At 41.2% G+C, this 24,048-nt stretch overlaps 1 protein-coding gene across 11 annotated transcripts in view; it reads right to left on the bottom strand.

The window, feature by feature from the left end:
* Nucleotides 1-24,048, bottom strand: part of PHACTR1 (phosphatase and actin regulator 1) — a 584,673-nt gene that overhangs the window by 224,545 nt on the left and 336,080 nt on the right. For all 11 annotated transcript variants that reach the window (XM_055263199.2, XM_055263196.2, XM_055263195.2 and 8 more), the window contains one exon: nt 21,565-21,729. In XM_055263199.2, coding sequence (XP_055119174.1) covers nt 21,565-21,729 — 165 coding nt within the window. The remainder of the gene's footprint in view (nt 1-21,564; nt 21,730-24,048) is intronic.

Consider the following 24,048-nt stretch of genomic DNA (forward strand, 5'->3'; position numbering starts at 1 on the left):
TCGTGAAGTTATCCATACACCATCCACAGACTGAAAATAGGAAATAAACCTTTCCTTACTCTTAGATGTCTGTTCTGTTTTTCAAATGCATGTATAGAAGAAAAAATAATGGTAGATAAAACTTACGTGCAAGGTACTATTCTAAGAGCTTTCCATCAATTAACTTCTTTTTGAATCCTTAAAACAAATTTATAGGATGCCAGGTTTTTTTTGTTGTTGTTGTTTGTTTGTCTTTGAGGCAGAGTCTCACTCTGTCACCCAGGCTGGAGTGCAGTGGTACAATCTTGGCTCACTGCAATCTCCGCCTCTTGGGTCCAAGTGATACTCATGCCTCAGCCTTCGGAGTAGGTGGGACTACAGGCGCATGCCAGTATGCTCAGCTAATTTTTGTAGTTTTAGTAGAGGTGGGGTTTCGCCATGTTGGTCAGGCTGGTCTCAAACTCCTGACCTCAGGTGATCCGCCTGCCTCAGCCTCCCAAAGTGCTGGGATTACAGGTGTGAGCCACCGTGCCTGGCCTAAGGTGCCAGTTTTATCCCTACGTTAAAGATGAAGGAACTGAGGCAGAGAGAATACAAAAAACTTGGCCAAGGTAACTCAGCAGTCAGGCTCCAGAGTTTGACCCCTAACCACTAGTCTATACCATCTCTCCCATAAAACTCCTTATCTTAGAAGTAAGTAGCCACACATACATTATACAATAAAAAGTTTGTATCTTTTTATAGAAATAGTTCTGTGCCTATCTAGCTCCAAATCTAGCAACCACTGAGGCCTGTGTGATTACTGTCTGATTACCTAATCTATGCATATTTTGTTCCTATATATCATACAGCAGAAAGAGATAGTTATATTGAAAACATAAATGGAATGATTTTGAAGGTTTGTTTCATGACAGTATCAATTTACTCTTTCTTAGCCATTCAACAAATAGAGTGCATCCTCCAAGTACATGGAATTGAACTAGATACTGTGGGGTTCATACGAAGATGAGTATGCTACACCTTGACTTTCCTCTTTAAAGGCTTTCAGTAAAGACTTGTATCATGGCTTCCAGTGTCAGTTTTTATTGATGAGCTTCTCTTCCTTCACATTTCTTTATAGAGATATGTCAAAAAAGGAAAGCATCTTGTAATATCACTGTTATGTGTAGAAGAATTATGTTTTAAAGCATCTGAATTATCGATTTCCACCCTCATGGATCTGAAATGCAATATAGTTGAGAAGACTGCAGGCTAAGTTCAAATTCCAGCTCTTATTTCTAACTGGCAATTATTTAGTCTCCCTAAGCTTCAGTTTCCTCGCCTGTCAAGTGAAGTTAATAATACTATATGGGTCTGATGATGCAAGATTCAAGTCCATAAGGCGAGGAAAGGGTCAAGTATATTTCATATTACATAGTAATATGAGCAGAGCACAACAGGAGATTGCTCCTGCTGTTGTCATCAGTGTAACATTGCTGAAGCACATTCTACCTGGGAAGAAGGAAACAAGGAGCAGCTGTTGTCTTGCCACACTTTGAATAATGGTAGTAGCTGGCTTCCAAAGATGGGCCCTGCTGAACCTTGTTCTGGCATCCACACCCTTGTTTAGTCCACCCAACAATGAATCTGGGCTGGTCCCATGGCTTGCTTTATCCATTAGAATAATATGACTATAATACTAAGCCAATGTTGTACCTAAGCCTTTAAAGGGCGTAGAAGCATCTTACTTTATGCTTTTTTTTATTATTATTATACTTTAAGTTTTAGGGTACATGTGCACAACGTGCAGGTTTGTTACATATGTATACATGTGCCATGTTGGTGTGCTGCACCCATTAACTCGTCATTTAGCATTAGGTATATCTCCTAATGCTATCCCTCCCCCCTCCCCCCACCCCACAACAGTCCCCCGTGTGTGATGTTCCCCTTCCTGTGTCCATGTGTTCTCATTGTTCAATTTCCACCTATCAGTGAGAACATGTGGTGTTTGGTTTTTTGTCCGGTTTTTTGTCCTTGCCATAGTTTGCTGAGAATGATGGCTTCCAGCTTCATCCATGTCCCTACAAAGGATATGAACTCATCATTTTTATGGCTGCAGAGTATTCCATGGTGTGTATGTGCCACATTTTCTTAATCCAGTCTATCATTGTTGGACATTTGGGTTGGTTCCAAGTCTTTGTGCTCTTAGGGGCCCTCAGCTCCCTGCTGGAGAGAACATAGGAAGAAAGCACATGGAAAAGCCCTGAGACTACATAAATAGGGAAAGGGGCCCAGCTTTCCTCGCACCTTTGTGAGCCTCCAGATGACTCCAGTGCAATCTACCTGAAAATGCATGACAGACCTCAAGAGAGACCAGCAGAGGAACAATCTCACTGATCCCAGTCAATCCTCAAGCCATAAGAGATAATACAGAGGTTGCTGTTTTTAAGCCATTATGTTTTAGGGGGTTTTGTAATACAGCAATAGATAACCCAAACAATAATGCTGTCCTAACAACCTGAGCTTTTAATACATGCAGTCATTTAGCCTAACCTGTGCATAACTATGAAAAACTGAAAATCATGAATGATGGCGAATTCTTCAAAGTCTGGGATCTTCCATCTTATGCATCCATAAGTACCCTAACTCCTCTCGTCTTTCAGATCTTAGTAAAGAGAGAAACTTAAAAATATATTAATATCTGGCTGACTGTCTTATTGACTTTCAGTTCAATATGTACTTATCCGGTACCTATTCTGTACCAGGTGCTCTGCTCAACACTAGAAGACAAAAGGATATCGGCAGAGTCAATGCTATTAAGGATTTTATAGCCTGGACTTACAAGCAGAGAGTGCTAGATAAAGTTCACTTTGAGAAGAAACAATTACATCTTTTATGCAGCCCTAGAAGGTAACAGGTTTCCACAGTCTTTAGTCTGTACCTGTTAGAGAATTTTTAAAAACATAAAACAGGACCATTAAGTCTGCTTTGCTTTCTAACCACTAGATGTTCCCTTTGTGGGTCATGATGAATATACAACTAAAAATATTCCCTGCTTATCTATGCTGGATCTTTTTTTTTTTTTTTTTTTTTTAAGAAGAAATGAAATGCTCCAATCATTCACCCAAAGGGAATATGTGATCTGGCCAGATGCTGAAGGCTATTCAACTTGGTTTGATAGTTTCTTATTAAAATCAGATGCTAACTAGTGCTCTGATTATTTGCATGTTTTTCCTAGTCACGATAATTGTCATTGCTGAAAAATGTGTGCAAATATATTTGGCTTAACAGTCACTTTGCTGATGTTTCAATTTCCCTGAGAATGCCACAGCCATGTTAAGGCAAATTTTGCAGCTTGACACAATCTAACCAATCTTAAAAAACATCCCCCTCAAGCTCACATCCCCTTTTGGTGTTTACTATGTATTTCTCATTTTCCCTCTCAACCAAACTTCTTAAAAGAAGATGACTACTTCCTCTCCTCTCATTTACTCCTCAACCATATGCTATCTAAATCCCAGCCACGTGGGGTGGGCTTCCCTAAAGTCATAATCCCAAAGGACACCAATGATGAGTTGTCTATGCCCACCAGACACCATCTTGTCAAGATCTGCCAGGGTGGACTCTTCTTTCTGGAACTCTCTCCTCCTCTGGTTCACCGAGACCACCAGTCCCTCCTGGTTTTCCTCCAAACTCTAGTGGGCCATCTGTCTTCTCTGTAGGCTCTCTGCTGCCTCTGTTCAGAACTCACAGGCTGGTGGCCCTCAGGGTGTTACTGTACCCTCGACTTTGCTTCACACTTTACTTTCTCTCTTTGGAGTTTTCATCCCAGGGCTTCCATGATCATCCAGGTGCTGATGACTTCCAATCTGCATTTCTTAGACCTCTCCTGACCCCAGTTATCTGTACCCAAGGAGCCCTCCATCTGAATGTCTCAGAAGCACATGAAAGCTGGCATGCCCCCAAATAAATTCATCTTTTCCCCTCACAAATCTGCTCCTCTTCAGTGTTCCTGACTTAGTCAATGGTACAATGTGGAGGAAAAGTTAAATATTAAATTTGAACTCAATTGAACATGGACACAAACAATGCTCACCAAGTCCTGGAACAGATGAGTTGAGACGTTCATCCAGCACTGTTTTGGAGAAATCTGGATTTCAATCTATTCCTATATATTAGTTATTGAAAAACAATAGACAATCGCAAAAATCAAGTTGACTTTTTGTGTTCCTTGAGCCCAGTCGCGAAGGGCCTTCGTGACTGGGCCTCATGCCAAACAACTTGTTACAAAAAGACCTAGGGTCCCAGACCACGCTGAAGCTTCATGAGACCTCTCCTCATCTGTGCAGAGACAAGTGGCTGACTCTGGAGCCCAGGCTGTTGCTTCCCGGTCTGGTGGTGAATCCTCCATGGTCTGGCAAGTGTGGATAAATATATATATATATATATATATATATATATATATATATATATATATATATATATATATATTCGCTTCTCCCTTTCCCGTTGCAATTTATTATATTAATTTGCTTATTATACCATTTGCTTAATATATCATTTGCTTATTATATTTGCATTGCCATTTATGTGGGATAGCTTGTTTAGCCTTAAAGGTATTGTGTGTGTGTCTTTTCTTCTCCCCTCGTGCATCTCCTGCACAGAACATACCTCCATCCATTTAATTGCTCAGTGAGAAACCCGAGTGGTTTTTTATTCTTCTCCCCACTTCCACATCCAATCTGTAATCAAGTCTTGCTCATTCTGTCTCCTAAATATCTCTTGGATCTGTTCACAGTCTTCAGTTCCTAATGTCACTATTTTAGTCTAGGCTATCTCCCTCTCTCCCCAACATTATAATCAACCACCTGCTAACCAGTCTCCTTGTTACCAGAATCAATAAGGACACAATATGCCATTTGATGTGATAGGAATGAGGTATCATCTTAATTCTATCACAAGTAAATTTTCTCTCATTACCAACACAACATTTATAGAAGTTGTTATATTATATAAACTTGTAAACACCACTTGGTGCCACTCCAAGCTTTTCCCATAATATAGAGAATAATCTTTTTAAAATGTCAAGTCCTCTCATAATTTCCTATTGCATTAGGGCAACACCCAGACTCCTTAACATACCTCATAAGACCCTTCATGAGCAGATTCTTGTCCATCTCTTCAGCCTCATCTCTCACTACTCTCTGTCCCTTCCCCCAACAATCCTTTTCAAGTCATAATTTTGTTTTTTTTTTTAGGCAGGGTCTCACTCCATTGCCCAGGCTGGAGTACAGTAGTGCAAACATGACTCACTGCAGCCTTAATCTCCTGGGCTCACGTGATCCTCCCACCTTAGCCTACCCAGTAGCTGGGACTACAGGCATGCGCCATCACACTCAGCTAATTTCTAATTTTTTTTTTTTTTTTTTTGTGGTAAGGGGGTCTTACCATGTTGCCAAGGCTGGTCTCAAACTCCTGGGCTCGAGTAATTCTCCCGCTTTGGCCTCCCAAAGTGCTGGGATTACAGGCATGAGTCACCATGACCGGCCATAATTTCTTTTTAAGCTGTAGACTGTTAACCTGTCCTCTCTTCCCTGGCTCTCCTACATTCTGTTCTGCCCACCAGGAGAGATTTCCTCACATGCATTGCTAACCCCTTGGTTAAACATCCCTTTCTCTAGCAAACCTTTCCTGGTAACTTGCCACTCAGTTGGGTTTGTCTCCTTCAAGCTCTCAAAGCCCCTTTGATCTCTTATCACTTCACTTCTACTTTATTGTAATTGCTGGCTTTATTGTCTGTTTTCCCTTTAAGACATAACCTTTGGGAGGTAGGAGCCATGTCCGTCCTCCCTGTTGCAATGGTATGGATTTCCTATGAACAATGGCAGCATCTGGCACATAAATACATTCAATATGGTAAGCTGGTATCCTTTACGAACTTCCTATAGTTTATAGAAGGCCAACAGCCTAGGCTCTGAACAAGTAGACTATATTACTCTGTTAGACTGAGAAATGGAACACCAAGGGAGCACTTAAGTTAGAGTGCAAGGCCTGTAACCCTCCATCTTTCAAGCACATAAGAGCCTATTCAAAACCATCCATTTTTTCAACCTATCAATTTTGTCTCTTTGCTTTAAGCTTCCAGCTCAAGAGCTATGCCAGTGATGGGCCATAGAGTCTTCATGGTGGACACAGCTAGTCTTATGCTGGATAAGAGGCCATGTTTCCCTTTACTAACAATGATCTTCCATCCCACACTACAAAGATGTCAAGAAAAAATGTGATGTAACTAAGGGTTTATTCCCCTACTCCAAGAATTGCAAATGTACTCTGTCAATGACATGGCATGCTAGGGTTTCCTGATAGAGAAATGAGAAATCTGGGGTTAGCATGGAAGGCAACCATCTTGGACACCAGGGACAGACTCTTCCAGAACAGCCCAGAAGACTATCACCATCAGGTCCAAAGGCAGAATCCAACGTAGACTGCCTTGACTATCCAAGGAGTTTTATTTAAAGATGAATAATTCTAGATACACGGGCTTCCATGGAAGTGATTCCTGGGACATAGTGGTTGTTAAAGTCATAAGCAACTCTGGGTGAATTGATGGAAGAAATAAAGGAACCCTGTGGGAAAGGGGAAACCAGGAAACTAGGCGAAGTGGTTGGCTAACAGCCCAGGGTTAAGGGCTGGCTCTTGTTGGATTGGGGGATTTCAGGGTAAGTGGAACCTATAGCAGAATAACAATTAGGCAGAGGGGGCTTAGGGAGAGGGCTGGAGACCTATGCTCACCTGAGTACCTAAGACTGTCCTGTGCATAGATACTATTATATCAGTCTTGTGTTGCAAATAAAATACATGGCAAAAGCAAGTTTCTGGGTGCTGTCATGAGTATCAGGAGAGTTCCCAGCATATTTCCTGCCCAGCCCTTCATTATTATCATCATTTAGGTGAGGCTGACACAAGCAGACTAAGGCTATGTTTCACAGGTTCCCAACTGCATGGAAGACGAACAAGCAATCACTTATTTGTATCTGAAGCTGCTGCCTGATTATCATACTACTTTACCTATATTAGGTGGGTCTGCTAATAGCTGGAGCGAAACATTCAAAAGCAAATTTTGGTTTTGATTTTCTATGAATCAATTGAACTGCAGTACTTTATTGCTTAAAAATATGATGGACCAAAACATCTCAATTTGGAAAAGGAAAAACAAAATTTTTCCAAGAAAATATCAACTCAAAATTAGTTTAATGCAAAAATCAAAGAGGAAATTTCCTTTTTTTCCTCGATTGAAAATGGTGAATTAAGTCAGTACAAAATTCAGCAAATAAGACATATAGTTGTCAGTCTACTAGTAAGTAGGATCATTTACCATGTTTTGAATAAGGCAATTTCCAGTTTCCTAACTTATTCCTCCACCTCAGCTGGTTTGAGTTTGTATCTTGTCTCCATAACTGTACCACCTTAAAAACCACTAATTCAAGAATGCAGCTGTTTACCCATAAGCTCATGATCTTCTGTATTGCTTCTGCAATTGTTCCCACTGACCAATTTAAACTTCTTTGACCTCTTTGGAACTTAATATTTATTGATTTTTCTAATTCCTCTGAACCCTCTGGACCTTTCCTTTCCTATCTAAAATTCAGTACTGCATTAGGTCCCCTGCCAAATTTTGTCCCCCAAAAGATACATCCAAGTCCCAATCCTTGGTTCCAATGAATGTGATCTTATTTGGAAATAAGGTCTTTGCAGATACAACAAATTGAAGGATATCTGAAAGAGATTATCCTGGATATATAGGTGGTCCCTAAATCCAATGTCTGGTATCCTTATAAGAGAAAAAGAGAAAGAGAGAGACTTGAGACCCAGAGAGATGCCATGTGAAGGTGCTGGCAGAGATTCCAATTATGCAGCTGCCAGCCAAGGAACACCAAGGATTGCCAGTGGCCACTGGCAGGGAGGAGAGAGGCATGAACAGATTCTCCCTCAGTCTCCAGAAGGAATCCACCCCGCCAACACCTTGACTTCAGATTTCTGGAACTGCAGGAGAAGCTCTGTTGTTTTAAGCCACCAAGTTTATAGTAATTTGTTACAGCAGCTTAGGAAACTAACCCAATCTCCCTTGCCCTCCTTCTCTTTCTACTCATCTGGCAAAACTCCAGTTCTGGATGGACCCAAGTATTAGCTGTACCAGGACAGCCAAAAGCCAATGAAAAAAAGTCACCAGTACCATGTAGAGTCATAATCATCAATCTGGAATGGACTTCACCCTGTACGTTCTTCTCCTCCTCTCCCTGTTAGGAGATAACCTTGCTCATTACCTAGACAAACTCAGTCACCATTGGATGAGGTCACCAAATGTGTTATTCTATCTACTGGCGCAGCTTCCCTCTGAATGCAGTAGAGTTCATTCCTTTTCTGATACTAGCCCTTCTTTCTGTGCCTTGTAACCTGCCTACTCTTCACCTCTCAGCACCTTACCCTATCTCTTCCGTCTCGTATTTTCTAACTCCTTCTACTGCCTCTTTCACATTTGCTTCTCCTATTGATCTCTCGTGCGTCATAAAACAATGGTGACAAATCAGAAGGCACACATACAACCCCCTATAGACACACATAGATTTCCTCCATCACCTATCTTGTCCTATCTCTTACCCACTTAGCTGCCAAACTTCTCAAAAATTTAACCCCATCTTACCCCAGTTCCCACTAACTTCTCACTCTACACTAATCTGACATCTGCCCCAAACAATCCACCCAGGCAGCTCTTGCTAAGTCAGCAATGATCTCTAGTTGAGTGGAGCCACTAGTGTCAATGGACATTTTTCTGTACTTCTTCCACTTGACTTTATGGTATTAAACATGGTTAACTGTAGCCTCCTGGATGCCTTCTGTTCTTGGTGTCCACCACATCTTAGGCTTCTAGTTTTCCTCCTACCTCTCTGGCCACTGCCTCTCCATCTCCTTTACAGGCTCCTCCTCCTCTATCTAGTCTTAGGGACAATAATCTTCCCTTGTCTATAAGACCGTCCTTGGCCCTCTTTTCTTTCCATTCTGTTCTTGTTTCCTAGCCAATCTTATATGTAGTCATCACTCTAATTATTATATATATGCAAATGACTTGAAATTTACATAGCCAGCCCAGACCTCTCTTTTTCGTTCCACATATTCAACTGCCAACTCTGGATATCACAAAGTTGACTCAAACATATCTACACATCTAAAATTGGAATCGTACCCCCAAACCTGTCACTCTTCCAAAGTACTCATCTCAGGTAAAGCCACCACCATAAACCAACATTAGGGTGTCAAACTTTACACTTTAAAACCAATTTTTTTTATTTTAAAAATTGTCAACTTTATTGAGGTATAATTGTGTACAAACTACGTATGTAAATATACAAGTAGATGAGTTGGACATATGCATACAACCATGATGTCATCACCACCACCAAGGTAATAAACACATCCATCACCTTCAAAAGTTTCCTTGTGCTCCTCTGTGTGTATGTGTGTGTGTGTGTGATAAGAACATTTAACATAAAATCTACCCTCTTAAATTTTTAAGTGCACAATATTGGATTGTTAATTAGAGGCACTGTATTATACAGTAGATCTCTAGAACTTATTCATCTTGCATAACTGAGATTTTATGGCCATTAAGAAACAACTCCCCATTTCCCCCTCCCCTGACAACCACCCTTCTACTTGACTCTTCAGATACCTCATGGAAGTGGGCTCATGCCACATTTGTCCATCTGTACCCGGTATGTTTCACTTGGCATGGTGCCCTCCAGGTTCACCCATTTTGTCACAAATGGTAGGATTTCCTTCTTAAGACTAAATAATATTGCCCCCAAATGTCAAAACGGAACATTCCATGCCAAAGGCGACACTGCTTCTATCTCTCCTTCTCATGTTTGACCCATTACTAAGTCATTTGTTCCTTATACAATCTCCCAAATCCATCCTTTTCTACCACCAGACATTAGTTGAGGCTACTATCATCTGCATAATGCCTCCCATTGGTCTGTCTGCAGCCACTCACACTCCTGAATTTGCTCTAAACAAGGCAGAATCAGTGGGGAGCTGGTCTTTGGTTACCTCGCCAGCCTCAGCCCGCACCACACTCAGCTCTCCGTTCTCCAGCCACTGATCTTTCTCGCTCTCCCAGACTGCTCACCTCTTCTTCTTCTACCACAGGGCCTTTGCACAAGCTCTTTCTGCTGCTCATTTTCTACATTTCTACACTTTCCTCAGACTCCAGCCCAAACCTCTTTTCCTTAGGAAAGTTTCCCTGACCCCTCAAGACTAAGTGAAGTCCCCCCTCTCCTTCTCCCAAGTACCTTTCCTTCATTGCCCTTATCACAGGTGAGATTTTACCTCTATTTTTGTAATTTCAACATTTGACCAGCTGTCTCTCCATTATATCATGCATGCCAGGAGGTCACCGACTAGGTCTGGTTTGGCTCACGGCTATATACCCAGAGCCAGGTGACATTCTAGCATGTGGTAGACACTCAGTAAAAGTTTTTCATGTTTTTCTCTCCCTTCCAATGACCAAGACCCTAGGTGTGCAGAAAATCTTAGAAGCACAAAGGGAATTCTGACACATTGTAGATTTCCATGGCCGACCCTGCAGCTTATGATTTTCTGTCAAAGGAAATAAAAGCATAACTCAGTGGTGTCTTCACAGTTTCTGCCTGCCAGTTCTACTTTTCTATAAATACAGTGCTCATTTTCAAGGAATTTGGATAAGATCGCTGCAGTTGACTATTTTGGGGAGGCACTGCCTGTTCTATTTCAGAGGGGATGTTATCATCTGTCTTCATTCCTGGGGCAGGTGTGGAGATGCATTGTGGACCCCATTGCAGATTCACATAAGAAGCTGAATGTATCAGGCTCATAGGTTCACAAGCCCTGGGCAGGGCCTCGGAGGGCAGAATGAAAGGCATGTGAGGATCGTCTTCCCTGAGGACCCATTATTTTATGTTCCATCCATTCCTGTTTTCTTCCTGCCATCCTGTGATGCAGGACTTCTGCTGAGAGCTACTCCATGTCTTAATAGTGCTTTTACCACCATTTGGAGCTCAGCCCCTGGGTCTTAATGCTCAGGGCCTTTTAAGGATGGCAGCCTTCAGCTTAGAATAGGAAGGATGTAAGAGTAGCATTCGAAGTGGAGGTCTACATTCAAAACATCCATGTAATCACTGATGTCAAAATTGAGGGAAACGTTGAAATCATAATTTTCCAATGTAGTTTTCTTATTGCTATACAACTGGTAAATAAAATTTCTGAGTGTCCCCTTGTATGAGGTACACCATCTACTATCAAATATTGTAATTTATTCCTTGTATAAAGGTACACCCAGAAATTTAATTACAAAGAGACACATAAGCCCCTGTAACAAGTTACAGTTAAACCACAGTATACCTAATCATGGCAAATTATAAATGTAACCCAGTCTGTAAACAATAACAAGCAAAGTAAACATTGTATTGACGTCTTTCTGTGTGTTCAAAGAAGGATATAATTCTAAATACAAATAAATAATAAGAATATATGGACTTATTCTTTCTTTTTAAAATGGTGGATAATATTGTACATATGAAAGGATATGCTATAGACTGAGCAGGATTTTCTCATTAACCAAGCTCTACTCAGGCTCCCCTGAACTCCTCTTTCCTTTTTTTAAAAATTAATACACAATAGTTGTATATATTTTGGGGGTACCTGTGATATTTTGATGCATGTATACAATGTGTAGTGATCAAATCAGGGTAATTGGGAATATCCATCATCTCAAACAGTTATGTTTTCTTTGTTGGAACATTCCAATTCTTCTCTTCCAGCTATTTGAAATGTATAAAAAATTCTTAACTATAGTCTACTCTATTATGAAATATTATACTTTATTCCTTCTATCTAACTGTAGTTTTGTACTCATTAACCAACTTCTCTTCGTTCTCCCTTCCCCCACCCTGAACTCCTTTACAACTGAGCCTGACTTTGGCCTTCCATGTTCTTCTTTCCATTGTCCAATTTTAGCAAGGATCCTGGTAAGTCAGTTTAACCAGAATCTCCCCATCCTCGATATCAGATAATTCTCATTATCTAATCATTAGCTTCCTCAGTCCCCACCATCTCCTAGGTGATATCTGATCACCCTGGCCTGTCTTCAGCAAGAATCCTGTTAGATTGGCTTAGCCAGAATCCCCCTTACTCCTGATGTTTCCTTTCAGTAATTTTCCACCTAGGGACCCTCACTCTGCTCCTTGGTTGTAAATTCCCACTTGCCCATGCTGTATCAGAGTTGAATCCTGACCGTTTCTCCCACTGCAAGACCCTATATTGCAGTGGTCCCTATACGTCTCTCAGTGGTGTTGAATAAAGACTGCCTTATCTTCAACAAGTGTCAATGAATAACTTTTCCTTTAACAACACATACATACAAGACAAAGATAGGTATACTAGCTAAAATTGGCTAACCAATGAACGTTCCCTCAATCAACCAATTCTCACATATATTTACTTAGATATGACTCTTACACACACATGGAAAATTTTGCTTTGTGTATGTGTGAGATTGAGTCTCAGCTGGTCACCCAAGCTGGAGTACAGTGGCATGATCACAGCTCACTGAAGTCTTGAACTCCTGGGTTCAAGCAATCCTCTCACCTCAGCTTCCTGAGTACCTGGGACTACAGACATGTGTCCCCATGTTAATTTTGTTTTATAGAGATGAGGTCTCACTATGTTGCCCAGGGTGGTTTTTAACTCCTGGGCTCAAGGGATCCTCTTACCTGGGCTGCCCAAAATGTTGAGATTGCAAGAGTGAGCTACTGTGCCTGGCCAACTTTTTTAAAACTAGCATACCTTTAGTTATATCATGCACCCATCCATCTATCATGATATAAAGATATTCTGTGGTGTATTCTCTACTTTCTCTAATTCAGGAGCGGAATGTCTGTAAGAAAACAAAACAAAACTGCATACAAATGTCACATTCAACTGCCACGTTAATCAGTCTGGTCACAGTAGTGACAAGAACTTGCTATGATCATTAATGATAAGAATGATTTAAGGTTAGCAACTCTGCTTGTCACATGTTTTCATTCTTTCTCCCAAACAAGCTTAAAAACAAAACTTTTGAAGATGTTTAATAATTCATGAGTAATCTGATGCCATTGTATTTGCACCTATCAGGTGATATGTTTTCCAATGTCTTGAAGAAGTTGGTATAATCGGTCCTGTGAGAAGCCTCAAGGCTTTGCCTTTTGGCCTTGTCAAATGAACTAAACAAAGCCCTTGACTTGCCAGGAGGAAATGCATCCATCACTCCATCATTCAGGGATTCATGGTGACAAATGACAATTACCAAGATGTGTGTACAAACTATTTTGCTTAGCAAAGTCACGAAGAGACCTTATGGCATCTTTGTTTTATACATACATACGTTTTCAATGGTTACAAAACACTCCCATTTTCTTTCTTGTTTCAGGGTCTTACATCTTACTTTACCTAAAGAATATATTTCATTTAGATTTCTTCTCTCCGAGACAATGACCTAAGTGCCCTTTTCTGTCTCAGTGGAGGATACACATTTGGAGTTTTGCTCACTTGTAAATCACTCAGTTGTTTTTAAGGATGTACAAATGACCTACAGGTTTTGTGACACCTTAAGGAACCAGCACAATGACTGAGAGAGTAGAGAATGCAGAGTCAGAGTGGTGGGACTTGTATGGGTAATGATTTAGAAATTTATGAAATTCAGAGATGCATTCTTATCTCAGGAATTAACAAATATAACATCAGGATAGTGGGGCTTCCATCTAAGAAACAGAGTCAGAAAACAAGGCTATCATGAGAATTAAGATTTCAAGACTCTGCAGCTTTTCTATGTTATTCTCTTTCTTTCTCAAAAGTGATTAGCATTAAGATTCTCAGATCTGTGGACTGATATTCAGGTACAAGAAGCCCATCTCCTATTTCAAGGTTAGTTTGGGGGTGAGGCAAAGATGGAGGAAACCCAAGAAATGGAAGAGGTGATGATTCTGAGCAGGCGAGAAGGCAGGTTGAGTTTTTGAGGATGTAGAGGGAAGAAGGAAATGAAAACCTTGGGGTAGCCCTGGCAATGACTGGACATGTGATTAGAAAAATCAAAACAAAGTGCCATGGAATTAGTTGTGTCCCTCCCAAATTCATATGTTGAAACCCTCACTCCCCATGTGCTGGTATTTGGAGAAAGGGGACTTTGGGAGGTGATTAGGATTCGATGAGGTCATGCAGATAGGGCACTCATGATGGAATTAGTGTCTTTATAAGGAAAGACTCTCGACAGCCTGCTCACACTCGCTTACCTACATGCTTTCTCTGTGCACACAAAAATGAAGAGGTGATGTGAGTGTACAGCAAGATGGCTGCCACCTACAAGCCAAGAGAAGAGGCCTCAAACGAAAACCTATCTTGCCAACAACTTGATCTTGGACTTACAGCCTCCAGAACTGTGAGAAACACATTTCTGTTGTTTAAGCCACCCAGTCTATGGTATTTTGTTATGGCAGCCCAAACAGACCAAAACCAAAGAGAATCTGTAAAGCTCTTCCACTATCTGATCACAGACCCAACGGGGCGAAGTCAAAACTCTGTGTCTTTCCCTGTAGCACGTTTCCCTCTGCACACCCTTACTTATTTAAAAAATATCCACCTAAGATGCCACACAAACTCTCCACAAATATTAACTCATGTAAGGTATTATTCATACTTCTATTTTATACATGAGGAAGCTGAGGCACAGCATTAATGAACTGACCAAGATCATATAACCAGCAAGTATCAGATTTGGGATTCAAATCCAGGAAGTCTGGCTCCAGGATCTGTGCTCTTAACCCCTCAGCTGTGCTCATTTCCCCCACATTTCTCTGCTGTCCATTGAGCCACAAACCATACAGTTATCTTTGCCACTACAATGATTCATTTGTATTTTTGTTTTCCTGCTATGTCCAAGAATCACTTATTCAAGGCTTTTCCTCCATGAAATAACCTATTCTTATCTGCCAGTAACCATATAACTTGTTTTCTGCTATGTCTTCACTTTTACTGGAATAGTGAAAATAACAATGAATATAATAAACGCATCATCAATGCCAGAATGAAAGCATTCAATTATAGAAAAGGCGGAGTTCTAAATTCAGATTATTCATAGATCAAATTAAAAGGGTGGTTCTTTAATTTAAAAACAAACAAAAAACCAAGAGATAGAAGAAAACACATAGGATATAAAAGTCATTATTGGGGGTGGAGCCAAGATGGCCGAATAGGAACAGCTCAGGTCTACAGCTCCCAGCGTGAGAGACACAGAAGACGGGTGATTTCTGCATTTCCGTTTCAGGTACGGGGTTCATCTCACTAGGGAGTGCCAAACAGTGGGTGCAGGACAGTTGGTGCAGCGCACTGTGCGTGAGCCCAAGCAGGGCAAGGCATTGCCTCACTCGGGAGCGCAAGGGGTCAGGGAGTTCCCTTTCCTAGTCAAAGAAAGGGGAAACAGACAGCACCTGGAAAATCGGGTCAGTCCCACCCTAATACTGTGCTTTTCCAACGGGCCTGGCAAATGGCACACCAGGAGATTGTGTCCCGCACCTGGCTCGGAGGGTCCTATGCCCACGGAGTCTGGCTGATTGCTAGCACAGCAGTCTGAGATCAAACTGCAAGGCGGTAGCGAGGCTGGGGGAGGGGCGCCCACCATTGCCCAGGCTTGCTTAGGTAAACAAAGCAGCCAGGAAGCTCAAACTGGGTGGAACCCACCACAGCTCAAGGAGGCCTGCCTGCCTCTGTAGGCTCCACCTCTGGGGGCAAGGCACAGACAAACAAAAATTCAGCAAGAACCTCTGCAGACTTAAATGTCCCTGTCTGACAGCTTTGAAGAGAGCAGTGGTTCTCCCAGCACGCAGCTGGATATCTAAGAACCGACAGACTGCCTCCTAAAGTGGGTCCCTGACCCCCGAGCAGCCTAACTGGGAGGCACCCCCCAGTGGGACAGATTGACACCTCACTCTGCCAGGTACTCCTCTGAGACAAAACCTCCAGAGGAACTATCAGACAGCTGAATTTGTGGTCTCACGAAAATCCACTGTTCTGCAGCCACCGCAGCTGACACTCAGCCAAACAGGGTCTGGAGTGGACCTCTAGCAAACTCCAACAGACCTGCAGCTGAGGGTCCTGTCTGGGAGAAGGAAAACTAACAAACAGAAAGGACATCCACACCAAAAATCCATCTGTACATCACCATCATCAAAGACCAAAAGTAGATAAAACCACAAAGATGGGGAAAAAATAGAGCAGAAAAACTGGAAACTCTAAAAAGCAGAGCACCTCTCCTCCTCCAAAGGAACGCAGTTCCTCACCAGCAACGGAACAAAGCTGGATGGAGAATGACTTTGACGAGTTGACAGAAAAAGGCTTCTGACGATCAAACTACTCCAAGCTATGGGAGGAAATTCAAAACAATAGCAAAGAAGTTAAAAACTTTGAAAAAAAAATTAGACGAATGGATAACTAGAATAACCAATGGAGAGAAGGGCTTAAAGGAGCTGATGGAGCTGAAAGCCAAGTTTCGAGAACTACGCGAAGATTGCACAAGCCTCGGGAGCCAATGCGATCAACTGGAAGAAAAGGTATCAGTGATGGAAGATGAAATGAACCAAATGAAGCGAGAAGGGAAGTTTAGAGCAAAAAGAATGAAAAGAAACGAACAAAGCCTCCAAGAAATTTGGGACTATGTGAAAAGACCGAATCTACGTCTGATTGGTGTACCTGAAAATGATGGGGAGAATGGAACCAAGTTGGAAAACACTCTGCAAGATATTATCCAGGAGAACTTCCCCAATCTAGCAAGGCAGGCCAACATTCAGATTCAGGAAATGCAGAGAACGCCACAAAAACACTCCTCGAGAACAGCAACTCCAAGACACATAATTGTCAGATTCACCAAAGTTGAAATGAAGGAAAAAATGTTAAGGGCGGCCACAGAGAAAGGTCGGGTTACCCACAAAGGGAAGCCCATCAGACTAACAGCTGATCTCTCCGCAGAAACTCTACAAGCCAGAAGAGAGTAGGGGCTGATATTCAACATTCTTAAAGAAAAGAATTTTCAATCCAGAATTTCATATCCAGCCAAACTAAGCTTCATAAGTGAAGGAGAAATAAAATACTTTATAGACAAGCAAATGCTGAGTGATTTTGTCACCACCAGGCCTGCCCTAAAAGAGCTCCTGAAGGAAGCACTAAACATGGAAAGGAACAACCGGCACCAGCAACTGCAAAAACATGCCAAACTGTAAAGATCATCAAGGCTAGGAAGAAACTGCATCAACTAACGAGCAACATAACCAACTAACATCATAATGATAGGATCAAATTCACACATAACAATATTAACTTTAAATGTAAATGGGCTAAATGCTCCAAATAAAAGACACAGACTGGCAAAGTGGATAAGGAGTCAAGACCCATCAGTGTGCTGTATTCAGGAAACCCATCTCACGTGCAGAGACACACATAGACTCAAAATAAAGGGATGGAGGAAGATCTATCAAGCAAATGGAAAACAAAAAAAGGCAGGGGTTGCAACCCTAGTCATTGATAAAATAGACTTTAAACCAACAAAGATCAAAAGAGACAAAGAAGGCCATTACATAATGGTAAAGGGATCAATTCAACAAGAAGAGGAACTATCCTAAATATATATGCACCCAACACAGGAGCACCCAGATTCATAAAGCAAGTCCTGAGTGACCTACAAAGGGACTTAAACTCCCACACAATAATAATGGGAGATTTTAACACCCCACTGTCAATATTAGACAGATCAACGAGACAGAAAGTTAACAAGGATATCCAGGAATTGAACTCAGCTCTGCACAAAGTGGACCTAATAGACATCTACAGAACTCTCCACCCCAAATCAACAGAATATACATTTTTTTCAGCACCACACCACACCTATTCCAAAATTGACCACATAGTTGGAAGTAAAGCTCTCCTCAGCAAATGTAAAAGAACAGAAATTATAACAAACTGTCTCTCAGACCACAGTGCAATCAAACTAGAACTCAGGATTAAGAAACTCAGTCAAAACCGCTCAACTACATGGAAACTGAACAACCTGCTCCTGAATGACTATTGGGTACATAATGAAATGAAGGCAGAAATAAAGATATTCTTTGAAACCAATGAGAACAAAGACACAACATACCAGAATCTCTGGGACACATTCAAAGCACTGTGTAGAGGGAAATTTATAGCACTAAATGCCCACAAGAGAAAGCAGGAAAGATCCAAAACTGACACCCTAACATCACAATTAAAAGAACTAGAAAAGCAAGAGCAAACATATTCAAAAGCTAGCAGAAGGCTAGAAATAACTAAAATCAGAGCAGAACTGAAGGAAATAGAGACACAAAAAACCCTTCAAAAAATTAATGAATCCAGGAGCTGGTTTTTTGAAAAGATCAACAAAATTGATAGACTGCTAGCAAGACTAATAAAGAAGAAAAGAGAGAAGAATCAAATAGATGCAATAAAAAATGAAAAAGGGGATATCACCACCGATCCCACAGAAATACAATCTACCATCAGAGAATACTACAAACACCTCTATGCAAATAAACTAGAAAATCTAGAAGAAATGGATAAATTCCTCGACAAATACACCCTCCCAACACTAAACCAGGAAGAAGTTCAATCTCTGAATAGACCAATAACAGGCTCTGAAATTGTGGCAACAATCAATAGCTTACCAACCAAAAAGAGTCCAAGACATGATGGATTCACAGCCGAATTCTACCAGAGGTACAAGGAGGAACTGGTACCATTCCTTCTGAAACTATTCCAATCGATAGAAAAAGAGGGAATCCTCCCTAACACATTTTAGGAGGCCAGCATCGTCCTGATACCAAAGCCTGGCAGAGACATAACCAAAAAAGAGAATTTCAGACCAATATCCTTGATGAACATTGATGCAAAAATCCTCAATAAAATACTGGCAAACCGAATCCAGCAGCACATCAAAAAGCTTATATACCATGATCAAGTGGGCTTCATCCCTGGGATGCCAGGCTGGTTCAACATACACAAATCAATAAATGTAATCCAGCATATAAACAGAACCAAAGACAAAAACCACATGATTATCTCAATAGATGCAGAAAAGGCCTTTGACAAAATTCAACAACCCTTCATGCTAAAAACTCTCAATAAATTAGGTATTGATGGGATGTATCTCAAAATAATAAGAGCTATCTATGACAAACCCACAGCCAATATCATACTGAATGGGCAAAAACTGGAAGCATTCCCTTTGAAAACTGGCACAAGACAGGGATGCCCTCTCTCACCACTCCTATTCAACACAGTGCTGGAAGTTCTGGCCAGGGCAATCAGGCAGAAGGAAATAAAGGGTATTCAATTAGGAAAAGAAGTCAAATTGTCCCTGTTTGCAGATGACATGATTGTATATCTAGAAAACCCCACTGTCTCAGACCAAAATCTCCTTAAGCTGATTAGCAACTTCAGCAAAGTCTCAGGATACAAAATCAATGTACAAAAATCACAAGCAGTCTTGTACACCAATCACAGACAGAGAGCCAACTCATGAGTGAACTCTCACTCACAATTGCTTCAAAGAGAATCAAATATCTAGGAATCCAACTTACAAGGGATGTGAAGGACCTCTTCAAGGAGAACTACAAACCACTGCTCAATGAAATCAAAGAGGATACAAACAAATGGAAGAACATTCCATGCTCATGGGTTGGAAGAATCAATATCGTGAAAATGGCCATACTGCCCAAGGTAATTTATAGATTCAATGCCATCCCCATCAAGCTACCAATGACTTTCTTCACAGAATTGGAAAAAACTACTTTAAAGTTCATAGAGAACCAAAAAAGAGCCAGCATAGCCAAGTCAATCCTAAGCCAAAAGAACAAAGCTGGAGGCATCACGCTACCTGACTTCAAACTATACTACAAGGCTACAGTAACCAAAACAGCATGGTACTGGTACCACAACAGAGACATAGATCAATGGAACAGAACAGAGCCCTCAGAAATGATGCCGCATAGCTACAACTATCTGATCTTTGACAAACCTGACAAAAACAAGCAATGGGGAAAGGATTCCCTACTTAATAAATGGTGCTGGGAAAACTGGCTAGCCATATGTAGAAAGCTGAAACTGGATCCCTTCCTTACACCTTATACAAAACTTAATTCAAGATGGATTAAAGACTTACATGTTAGACCTAAACCCATAAAAACTCTAGAAGAAAGCCTAGGCAATACCATTCAGGACATAGGCATGGGCAAGGACTTCATGTCTAAAACACCAAAAGCAATGGCAACAAAAGCCAAAATTGACAAATGGGATCTCATTAAACTAAAGAGCTTCTGCACAGCAAAAGAAACTACCATCAGAGTGAACAGGCAACCTACAGAATGGGAGAAAATTTTTGCAACCTACTCATCTGACAAAGGGCTAATATCCAGAATCTACAATGAACTCAAACAAATTTACAAGAAAAAAACAAACAACCCCATCAAAAAGGGGGCGAAGGACATGAACAGACACTTCTCAAAACAAGACATTTATGCAGCCAAAAAACACATGAAAAAATGCTCATCATCACTGGCCATCAGAGAAATGCAAATCAAAACCACAATGAGATACCATCTCACACCAGTTAGAATGGCCATCATTAAAAAGTCAGGAAACAACAGGTGCTGGAGAGGATGTGGAGAAATAGGAACACTTTTACACTGTTGGTGGGACTGTAAACTAGTTCAACCATTGTGGAAGTCAGTGTGGCGATTCCTCAGCGATCTAGAATTAGAAATACCATTTGACCCAGCCATCCCATTAATGGGTATATACCCAAAGGACTATAAATCATGCTTCTGTAAAGACACAAGCACATGTATGTTTGTTGCGGCACTATTCACAATAGCAAAGACTTGGAACCAACCCAAATGTCCAACAACGATAGACTGGATTAAGAAAATGTGGCACATATACACCATGGAATACTATGCAGCCATAAAAAATGATGAGTTCATGTCCTTTGTAGGGACATGGATGAAACTGGAAAACATCATTCTCAGTAAACTATCGCAAGGACAAAAAACCAAACACCATATGTTCTCACTCATAGGTGGGAATTGAACAATGAGAACTCATGGACACAGGAAGGGGAACATCACACTCCGGGGACTGTTGTGGGTTGGGGGGACGGGGGAGGGACAGCATTAGGAGATATACCTAATGCTAAATGACGAGTTAATGGGTGAAGCAAAACAACACGGCACATGGATACATATGTAACAAACCTGCACATTGTGCACATGTACCCTAAAACCTAAAGTATAATAAAAAAAAAAAAGTCATTCTTGATCATATTGAAACAATTTTAAAGACAAGAGCAATTCCAAGGCTTGATATTTTTTCCTCCATTGGTTCAAACAGCCTATTGCAATTAAATTCTATTAAGATAGTAGAGTTGAAGGCAACAAACACCCAAATGGGAAATGAAAAAACAAATCATCTTACCTGCTGACGTGTGTTTGAACTTTTCGCTTTTCTTCTTCCTCCATTTCCAAGGCTTGAAAATCCTTCCCAGGTTGGCAAACTTACTTCTCCTGCGGATGGGTGGGGTGTGGGTGCCTGGGACGAGGGAGTCAGAACGCATTGCCGCCAGCCTCTCCACTTCCTCAGCTTGTTATTTCCAAGAAAGAGATGAAAATAAAGAGAGAAAAAAAGTGTTAAAATGGGAGCCTCACAGATGGCCAACGTTTTCCATGGTTACAGATAACAGAAACCACGTGACTAGAGTTTCTCTTTGCCTTTTGGAATGGAAGTCATACCATTGTGTTCTGAAGGCTGAGGACAGTTGGCCAACCCCTAGAAATTCAAAACACCCCAACCAAATTTGCTCAACTTCTACATAGGCTGGAGGAGGAAGAGAAAGAGGAGGAGAGCTCTCTGGACAAACCAGGGACTACCACCCAAAACAGGGAGAGGCCACCAGAAGATTCAAATGAGAGTCAGTGTAACTACTGGTTCGGCAATTTCTCAAATAAGACTTGGCAGACGTAATCACTACAGCACTGTCTACTGAGAAAAAAGAAGGGAGAAAACATTTATCAACTGTCTATTCCAAAGCCAACGTCTCCAATACCCACTGCTGTCTACTTCCCACTAGCTGGCTTTACCTAGACCTTCAGCAGCACTGAAATCTGTTAAGCAAGTGACTGTACTTTAGGATTACTGATCGATTTTAGAGTCACTCACACTTCCATTAGATTTTACAATTGTCTTAATTCCACTAGTTTTTCTTTTCCTGGAGTCTTTCTTAAAAAAAAATTATTAGAAATTGAGAGCTGGGGGTATCTTTAGGGAAAATCTATGCTAATCCCAATAATGAAACACTTGAGCATATTCAGACTTTCAATCTCATAATGCCTAGTGGACCCTTCCTTAAAGGCCACAATCATCCCACCCTCTTTTTACCACATGAAATAAAACAAACTCTTTTCCATATTTACAGATTCCAATACCCCAACTTGAATTTTTAAGAAAGGAATAATCGGAGAAAATAAGCTCTTTGGCAAAATTGAGGGCGTGGAAGGAATTCAACTTCCCAGAAAGCAAAATGTTATCTGAAGCCGTGGCAAATCCCAAACCACTTTGTTCCCTCAAAAAAATCATCCAAACTTCTGCAACCTATGCATTCCTTGCAAGTTCAACCTGCCAATGACCATATAAAAATGATAGTCTGCTTGTTATGGTCTGAACATAGTTTTAACTCAGGAGATCCATTCATTCAATACATATGGAATTTTGAGTGTGTGCTGTGGCAGTTGTATTGGTGACAGATGTGATAAGCTAGTAAGAGCTCCTCACAGCAGGACTGAAAGAAAGTAGATGGAATTGAGAGACACGTCGGAAGCAAAGTCAAAAGAACTTAGTGACTGATTGAGTGACCAGAAGGACTGGAGGCAGATCATTGGCAATTCCCAGATTCAGGTCAGCAGAGTGGTATCCTTCATTCATACAGACAAGGAAGACAGGGGAGGGCACAGGTTTAGGGGTGAGGGTAGTGATGATTTGGACATGCTGCAGTGAAGAGGGCACTTAAACCTTTACTACCTGGTTCAATGCACTGGGAGCTCCTCTTTTCAATCATTTAATTAAGTGGCCACTTAAATCTCTGACAGATACTCTGATCATTTCTGGGGAAGACACACAGGAAAACTGGTCTTGAGCACAGAGTCCCAAGGAGGACATAGAGGGATCAGTGTGTAAGAACATACCACAACAGAGCTACAATGTAAAACTCAGTGTAAGCGAAGAGGAGAGAGCAACTAATTATGCTTCACAGCATTGGAGAAGACCTCGAGGGAGGTCACTTTGGGCTTAAGTTTTGAAAGAGGAGGGACTGTTCTCCTGGCAAGGGGAAGAAGGAGAAGTGGATCCCTGGGAGGAGAAACAGACCCAACAGGAACAGAGAGGGAAGAAGGCATGGAACGTCTAGGGACTTCAAGGAACTCAGTCAACTGTCAGCCTGTGACGTGAGGTGAGATGAAGCACTAGTGGAGAGAGACAGGGGTTGGAGGGTCTGGAACCAGATCATGTAAGCCCTTGGAATGAATTGGCATTTGGGGTTTGAGCAGAGGGACAAGGAGAATTTGAAAATGGGAAACTGGTATTATCACATTCAACCAAAATGTATTGCATGTCCACTCTGTACCAGATGCTTAGGCTATGATGGTAAACAAAACAGATAAAAATACCAACTCATAGAGCTCACATGCAGAGGTATGGTGAAGGGCAGACAGCAAACACTGAAGCCAAATAAATTATAGAGTATGCCAGAAGATACTTGCTTTGGGGAAAAAAATAATGAGTGGAACCTGGTAAAATAGTTCAAGAGTACCTTGGGTGGAATGGGGGTGGTCAGCCTGATCGAGAAGGTACATGATGAGGATGCAATTAGATTTGTTTCTTAGGAAGATCGTTGCAGCAGCAAAGGTA

Source organism: Symphalangus syndactylus, chromosome 23 (assembly GCF_028878055.3).
Source record: "Symphalangus syndactylus isolate Jambi chromosome 23, NHGRI_mSymSyn1-v2.1_pri, whole genome shotgun sequence".
Lineage (NCBI taxonomy): Eukaryota > Metazoa > Chordata > Mammalia > Primates > Hylobatidae > Symphalangus > Symphalangus syndactylus.